General features: G+C 37.5%; 1 protein-coding gene across 2 annotated transcripts in view; it reads left to right on the top strand.

Moving 5' to 3' along the window:
* si:ch211-51a6.2 (neurotrypsin) overlaps positions 1–8,790 on the top strand; it is a 67,817-nt gene extending 59,027 nt beyond the window's left edge. The window contains exons 12-14 of one of the 2 annotated variants that reach the window (XM_039768062.1): positions 392–514; positions 4,151–4,446; positions 4,599–8,790. In XM_039768062.1, coding sequence (XP_039623996.1) covers positions 392–514; positions 4,151–4,446; positions 4,599–4,930 — 751 coding nt within the window. In that variant the 3' untranslated portion in view covers positions 4,931–8,790. The remainder of the gene's footprint in view (positions 1–391; positions 515–4,150; positions 4,447–4,598) is intronic. The other variant, XM_039768068.1, reaches the window with a different exon arrangement.
* The last annotated feature ends 223 nt before the right edge of the window (positions 8,791–9,013 follow it).

A 9,013-nucleotide genomic window follows, 5' to 3' on the forward strand; every position in this document is an offset into this window, starting at 1 on the left:
TTGTAAAAGGCAGTACACTGACAGTGAGTTATACTGACAGTCTAATTTGTTGTATAACTTGTTAAATCCACCCTAAGCCTCTAAGTTGTTAATTTGTTTACTTTAATTTTTTGGCTAGTAGCTAGAAACCTTACTTAACCTGATATCAACTCTTGGTAGATGGCTTCCTGCTTCATTTTTCAATTAAGCTGTCCTGAATTTAAACCAATATTCTTTAATGATGCAGAGACCATTATTAGAAGAGAATATAAAAATTGGCCAAAGGAGTAACCTTAGCTTAACCAAAAGATTTGATTTTTTTTTTTAGCAATAACATACCTAGTCACTGTTACATGAGCTATTTCTCAAATGCATAATAGGATTAATTATGTACTCTTGCCCTTTTTTCTAGGGGTGGTTGGCCATGGCAAGCTTCTCTCAGGCTCAAATCTCATCCTCATTCTGCCAGGCCATTGTGTGGAGCTACTCTAATCAATGCCTGCTGGTTGCTTACTGCAGCACATTGCTTCAAGAGGTGAAAAGAATCATTGGGTGTTTATTTTTTAATTATGTCACTTGACAGGTTTAGCTGAAAAGAAGACATTAACCAGAAAATGGCAATGTCATCTATTAGATGTCTTTTGGACATACCACTGTTGAAACTATGAAGTATTTAGTGAAATTTAGTAAGCAATTCAGTCATTGTTCTTGTCAGTGGCTTGAGAGTTCACTTTTGTTTATCTCTATCTTATAGAAAGTTCAATTAATAGTTTCAGAATTTTGGGAAAAGTTATAAAGGAAGAAGGGTATTATTGTTTCATCTGACAGAAGGTTCACCCTTTGTGTCGTTAGATGATGTTAATGGACATAGTAAAACAAGTAAGATACAGTGCACAATAACAGTTTTTATTACAGCACCAAGTAAATGCCTAACCATGCCACAATCCAACATACCTTTCAAAACAGAAAACGTAAGGACTAAACTCTCAAACATTACTGAAAAACAGCAGTTAAACTCGCTACGAATGCTGGTTTCACATCTTGAGTCAAACACCTGATGAGGTGCAAGGAAATACATCACCAGTTGCTAAACAAGCATTTCTAGCTCCAAGAAAAATAAGGTAAACTTAGCTTGGGTTTGTACTTTCTCAGGCTTTCTAAACTGGTTACAGTTGGCTTGGTTCAGAAGAAAAGATCCAAAGGAATAAAGGCAAAATAAATTCAACATGACAGCAGCAAGATGTTAACAATACAGCAGCTGGATGTTGCATGTTCTCTTTTTTATCAGCTTATTCAAATGTTGTTTATAAAATAGTGTCCAATAAATGATGAATCTATAATATAAACCCTTCTTTATGCTTTAACTGTCCTTTTACTGAAACTTATAAAGTATTTTGAACTAAACACATGTTGTATAAAAGCATCATGTATATGGTTTGTGGTTTTATCCTTTTCTTGCAGTCTGTCTCTGTTGATGTGGACTTTGCAGATTGTCTGTCTGGTTGTACAAAATTGTCATATAAAGTTTGATTTTAATTAAAATCATTCATGTGACCCTGAATTGAATTAAGTGGATTGGAAAATTGTATGATATGGTTTTTCCTAGTACAAGTTAAACAATTTTTTATACCCTACTATATAAAATAAATACATAGATTAACATACAGATCTAGCTTTCCTAATATACAGTGCATCCGGAAAGTATTCACAGCGCATCACTTTTTCCACATTTTGCTATGTTACAGCCTTATTCCAAAATGGATTAAATTCATTTTTTTCCTCAGAATTCTACACACAACACCCCATAATGACAACATGAAAAAAGTTTACTTGAGGTTTTTGCAAATTTATTAAAAATAAAAAAAGAGAAATCACATGTACATAAGTATTCACAGCCTTTGCTCAATACTTTGTCGATGCACCTTTGGCAGCAATTACAGCCTCAAGTCTTTTTGAATATGATGCCACAAGCTTGGACAACCTATCCTTGGCCAGTTTCGCCCATTCCTCTTTGCAGCACCTCTCAAGCTCCATCAAGTTGGATGGGAAGCGTCAGTGCGTAGCCATTTTAAGATCTCTCCAGAGCTGTTCAATTGGATTCAAGTCTGTGTTCTGGCTGGGCCACTCATGGACATTCACAGAGTTGTCCTGAAGCCACTCCTTTGATATCTTGGCTGTGTGCTTAGGGTTGTTGTCCTGCTGAAAGATGAACCGTCGCCCCAGTCTGAGGTCAAGAGCGCTCTGGAGCAGGTTTTCATCCAGGATGTCTCTGTACATTGCTGCAGTTATCTTTCCCTTTATCCTGACTAGTCTCCCAGTTCCTGCTGCTGAAAAACATCCCCACAGCATGATGCTGCCACCACCATGCTTCACTGTAGGGATGGTATTGGCCTGGTGATGAGCGGTGGCTGGTTTCCTCTAAACATGACGCCTGGCATTCACACCAAAGAGTTCAATCTTTGTCCCATCAGACCAGAGAATTTTGTTTCTCATGGTCTGAGAGTCCTTCAGGTGCCTTTTGGCAAACTCCATGCGGGCTGCCATGTGCCTTATACTAAGGAGTGGCTTCCGTCTGGCCACTCTGCCATACAAGCCTGATTGGTGGATTGCTGCAGAGATGGTTGTCCTTCTGGAAGGTTCTCCTCTCTCCACAGAGGACCTCTGGAGCTCTGACAGAGTGATCATCGGGTTCTCGGTCACCTCCCTGACTAAGGCCCTTCTCCCCCAATCACTCAGTTTAGATGGCCGGCCAGCTCTAGGAAGAGTCCTGGTGGTTTGGAACTTCTTCCACTTACGGATGATGGAGGCCACTGTGCTCATTGGGACCTTCAAAGCAGCAGAAATGTTTCTGTAACCTTCCCCAGATTTATGCCTCGAGATAATCCTGTCTCGGAGGTCTACAAACAATTCCTTTGACTTCATGCTTGGTTTGTGCTCTGACAGGAACTGTCAACTGTGGGACCTTATATACACAGGTGTGTACCTTTCCAAATCATGTCCAATCAACTTAATTTACCACAGGTGGACTCAAATTAAGCTGCAGAAACATCTCAAGGATGATCAGGGGAAACACGATGCACCTGATCTCAGTTTTGAGCTTCATGGCAAAGGCTGTGCATGTGCTTTCTCAATTTTTTTATTTTTAATAAATTTGCAAAAATCTCAAGTAAACCTTTTTCACATTATCATTATGGGGTGTTGTGTGTAGAATTCTGAGGAAAAAATGAATTTAATCCATTTTGGAATAAGGCTGTAACATAACAAAATGTGGAAAAAGTGATGCGCTGTGAATACTTTCCAGATGCACTGTATGTGTTAATGTGAGAATTGTCTGCAAAGGAGCTTTACATGCTAAAGTTAAATAATAATATTGACAATCTACCACCAATAGTGCATATACTGCATGTATGCCAAGCTAAACCTGTCAATGTGAGAATTTAGGAAAAGTACAGCATACAGTGTATGTCTGCAGAGTGGCTTTCCAAGCTAAATTTATTTGTATTGTGAGAATATACTGTATCTCTGCAAAATATCTTTCCAAGCTAAACTTGTTATTGTTAGAATACAGCATAAACAGAAAACATACTGCATATCTGGAAGAGGAACTTACAACATATGTAAAACGTAACATATTGATTTGTTATTCATTATTTGTACTGCTTGGTCCAGACAAACCATTTCTAGAACTTTTTGCAACATCTTTTGCAGTTACAGGGATTACTGCCCTCTGGGAAAACCTGTTTACTCACATGGATATATAGAAGTGCTGCCAATGGGAGGCCTCATTTCTACAGGAAACTCCTGTTGGGTCATTTCCTATCCTAAGTAGTATTAGTGCCCATCCTGCAGCCAGCCATAAAGCCTATTAAAGAACTTAAAATACTTTTTATTGGAATGTACTCAAATAACTTTTTGTAGTAAACTTCAAAAATGATGTAATAAAATGGTAGCCTCAGTCTAAATTTGAGCTGCAATACTTTAAAATGTTTCAGCCATCTTTAAGTTCAATCTTGCACAACTGCTGTCATTTTAAAAAACAGATCACTTTAATCTGCAATGACCAAATAATGTGGAACACTTTGTTTTCAAAATTATGTGAAATTTGAGAAAAATAAAAGGGCTTTGGCATGCAGTTTGTGAAACATCTTTGTCCCTTTCTTTCTATTTCCAGGTTTGGAACAGACCCAGCCAATTACATTGTACGGCTTGGTGATTACCACACAGATGTGCCAGATGAATTTGAAAGAGAGGTGGCACTGGAAAAAGTGGTGACACATAGCAGATATCACCTGCAGAGCAGCGACTATGACATTGCAGTGCTGCGAGTGCGTGGCAGGGAGGGAAACTGCATTTCTTTTAACCCACACACTTCACCAGTTTGTCTTCCCCCACTCAAAGGCAACAAAGAAAGTAGAAACCTAAACAAAAAATCATCAGCTTGTGTTATTACTGGCTGGGGTGATACAGGTAAGAGCCGTCTCAGCTTCTCTCTAAGTACTGCATTATGTGTTGCTTTCTTCTATCCACTTTTTCTTTGGCTATTCAAGTTGCACCATGAATGAGAATTTCAGATGTTCCCCTCTGCTCTTTAACTTAGTCTCTTTCTGTTGTCTTCCAAGGATCCTCTTATTCTCGGACACTCTTACAGGGATGGATCCCATTGCTCTCACCCCGCGTTTGCAAGATACGCTATGGATGGCGCTTTACTCCCCGCATGCTTTGTGCAGGAAGGCTTTCACAAAGAAAGAGAGTGGACAGCTGCCAAGGAGACAGTGGTGGTCCTTTAGTGTGCCCAGGATTAAATGGACAGTGGGTACTGACTGGAATCACTTCATGGGGACATGGCTGTGGTCAACCTGATTCGCCAGGGGTGTATACCAGAGTAAGCAAATTTCTACGGTGGATTGAGAAAGTAACCAATGGACAACAGGATGTCAGAAGAAATCTGTAGAGGAAACTGAGTAGAGGATTAAGTGACATATACCCTGGATATTCTGGGCTGTGTGCCAGCTAGGCAAAGGATAACTGAAGCTCTGAACTGAAAATAATATAAAAGGACTTTTACAACCTGGGAACTGTCTTTCCAGTCATTACCATATAGGTATCAATGACAAAACCAAGAGTCAGAAGCAAGCCTCAGATGACAGCAAATAAATATTATGCAGAAATAGATGTATTTGGCAGAGGACTTAAGTCCACAGTTCTCTTAAAGTTCTACAATCTAGGTAAATTGGTGCAGCAGTGCTGCACGCCCATGTGCTGTGTCTGTGGGCAGCACTGTATAATATTGATAATGTTCCAATCTTCCAGAATAACTTACTCATTACACAGTTTCTGTATCCTGTACTTCACACATGTCTTTTATCTTAGACCACACACCACTAGTTGGCCTTGGACATGTATCATGTGCAGCACAGAGATTAGCATTTTCTCTTTTTACTAACACCCAGCCAATATAAACTGTAACACAAAATACTATGTCACTGTTCTTCACTAGATACTTATTACAGTATACGTTTGTTCAGTGCTGGGCACCAAATGCTCTGTGCTCCTGTTTCAACTGTGTATACTAACACCTCTGTGCCTGATTAAGCCTCAGTCTTGTGATGCATACAAGTGACACATTTTCTGCATTGCTCACAAATGATCTTAATACTAATGCCTCTTACCTGCACCGAAAGACCAGGTTTTGATATTAAGGAGGAAAGGCTGGAGTGATGCACATAATTCTGCATTGTAATTGCCAATACATTAATACCACTGGGAAGTAAACACTGGTGTTAAACAAAGATGACTTTAGGCTTAAAAAGAGGAGCTCTGAAATTCAAAGACTTGTGACTTCCAGGTAAACACAAAGACAGTCTTCAAAGATATTCCAAGTATAATGCAAAATACCAAGATAGGGTGCTTTAATCTATATTAAGCACTGCATAAAACAGTCACTGAAACTGACTGTAGATATACACTGTTATAATGGTAAGAGGTTACAAAGAAATAAGGTGTCTGACAAGCTCCTGAAATTGAGACACTAATTGAGACTAAACTGTTTATTATTTGCTTATTTTCCTTTTGTCTTGGAAATTTCATGATGAAAACTGGCCTAGTTTACAGCATACCACTACGAAGAATTATGAGAAAAAAAAAAGATTTGCTGGGGCATTTCACTTGCAACTACTTTTTTTTTTTTTTTTTTAAACACTGCACTGTCCACAACTGAAAAATATGCAACAGGTACTTTAGACAACCTCTTTATTGCACTATACCATTACCTTCTTGCATAATGCAACAAGAGATAATTTAAATGTTTTTAAAGGATTAAAACCTAGTTGTATTGTAGCAGTCCTTTTCGTGATCTGCTAATATTTATGTCGCAAGTCACTAGACCACGCCTTATGACAATGACATGGCACAGGAAAGCTTGTCCGTCTGTATATGTCTAAATTTTTATCCATGCATCTTACATGGTATACTCTTCATTTTGGTTTTAATGTCAACATTTCCTTAGTTTACTCAATTCAGACCGATAAGCACTACATCTTATTAAAGTCATATACCAACTCCTCTACCCATTAAACACGCTCAGATTCCAACTCCATATAGTGTCTTGGTTGCTGGGCCCAATCATATAAGCATCAGCAGTAGTAAACAGTTTACATATTGCCTTGTCAGTACCAAAGAAAATGTTAGCAAGTCTGTCCCTGCATTGTACATAGGACTAGGCTGAGTAAAGCAGGCAATGTGTGATGAGTAGTGATACAAATTTACATTAAGTGATATCTGCTGGATTTTAACAAGCTTTCAATCATTAAGCACATAACGGAGTTTAAAGTTAATCCATATAAATCATAAATGTGTCACTTTTCACTACTTTTTAGTCTTTTCAGTTTACCTTCTATTGGGACACTCTATATGTTGAGGCCTTCTTAGCTTACCTTGATTACTGTTCATTTACAATCCCACTATGTTTACATGTTTCTAACAAATATAGCCCACTGTCGCTGTCATAAATGGACATGTTGCTAGACTTACTGTGGCACCTGCTACCTTCCGCGGGAGTTTTCTACCTGTACATGTTAGCGGTGGGCAAAAACTAGGTCAGCTTATGATGAGTTGTGAGGAAATGGTCAAAACATTAGAAGAAAACAGTGATGTTACTCTCTTGACCATTTAAGACCTTTAAATGTAAATAAAAAATATATTTTCCAGATATTCTGTATTTACTTTTGCCACCCCTGCAACTGCTCTTTATAGAGTTTCTGCCTGTATTGCACTGGCAGCAGTGAAAAAGTAAAACGCTCAGCAATAATTTCTAAATTTGAGTTTAGGCACACCAAGGCAAACATACAGAGGTAGTGTAGCACAACAGTGGAAAAAAGGCTATAGGAGCCCCCTAACCTAAAAGTAGTTTTAAAAGGCATAGCTGACTAAATGGGGACTGGCTTGTCCAGGCTCCTCCATGGATGAGTTACTTAAGAAAAAGTAAAAAAAAAATTGACTGCATCTGCATCTATTAAGCAATGAATAGTTTATTATATTATGCAATAAAATAAGTTCATGAGACTCTTTAACATGTTTTTTTCACTGTGCTTGATTCCACTTGGCCAACTAACAGTAGTCAAAACTAGTTTCAACTAACAAAGCTTTGTAACAAAGACATTAAAAATATCCCTGACTTCCTGTCATATCTCTTAACTGCAGACCCCTATATGCTCATCTAGACCCTGAAAAAACATGGTGCTGGTTAGCTACGCCTAAAACAGGTCTATTGTTATTATTTGTGCAAGGCCAAACATACCAAATATAAGTTTGTCATTCTAGGTCTTAAACAGCTTAGTTTTAACAGCTTAATGGATCATTGCCAGTCTTGCAATGTCAGGATTAACCACACTTTCATTACACTGGGTCATATCCGTGTGACTGTAAGCATTAGTATTTTTAGATCTTTTAAATGTAATCCATAATAACAAGGTCATATACAGTAAATGGTATTAAAGTTAATAAACAAAAAATGCATATGTAAAGGTAAAGTGAAGAAGTATAAAAAAAGAATGTAGCCAAAATATCATTATTGCTGTGACACACTCCTTTTCACTTGTTTCCTCCTACAAAAAAAAAAAGTCAAGTCTCAAATATAAGAAAATATTTATTCAGGAGTGGGAAACATTTTACATGTAAGATTTGGGCGTTTATTTCCAGAAAGATGAAATGTTAACATATGCATCTAATGTTACCTTTATGATGTTTTCTTTTTACTTAAAATATACAAAATAAAGTGCATTGCATTTTCTAAGCTTCTTTCCCTTACTGTGTAGTACTTCAAACAGTAAGATAATCTAACCCTGCATGTTAGAATATTCTGTAAAATTAATTCAAATAATACATGGCATGTGACAGAAGTATGCCAAACACATTCTTATCATCCCTCCTCATGCCTTATGATATTTACAGTAATCTAAGGAGGACCTGGGCAATCTGTTCTTTCTTCATACTATCATGTGAGGTTGCCAACAGAATCTCTCAGTTGAGATCAACTCCATTCTCACTGGCTGGATATCAAGTTCTTACCTGGTGACAGCTCTTTCTGTTTGTTGTTATGCAGAATCTTCCCCTTGTGAATGGTAATCCAGTGGCAATACAGAAACAAATAAACAGTACTAACTTTAAAATACATCTAAACTTCATCATAACTGAATCAACTAATGGAACCAATAGGTTATCTAAGCCACATCTAATTGGTATTGAGCTACAAATGTATATGTAAATGACAGTACCTCAGCCTTCCAACAACATCAAAACAAAAAAATAATGCATATAAGAAAACAGATGTAGATTTCACTTTTTACTTTGTATTTTTTTTGTGTAGTGTTGATGGCCATTGTTCTCCTTATCAATTAAGTTCATTCTCAGTTCATAAGTATGCCTGAATATTATTTAGAACACAGATAAATGGATGACCACTTCACCTCATTATTCCTACAAAAGGGTCCTCTCCTGTTGTATTTGGTAGGCTCCTTTATTCCTCAATTTTAGATCT

This window comes from Polypterus senegalus, chromosome 1 (genome assembly GCF_016835505.1).
Source record: "Polypterus senegalus isolate Bchr_013 chromosome 1, ASM1683550v1, whole genome shotgun sequence".
NCBI classification, from domain to species: Eukaryota; Metazoa; Chordata; class Cladistia; order Polypteriformes; family Polypteridae; genus Polypterus; species Polypterus senegalus.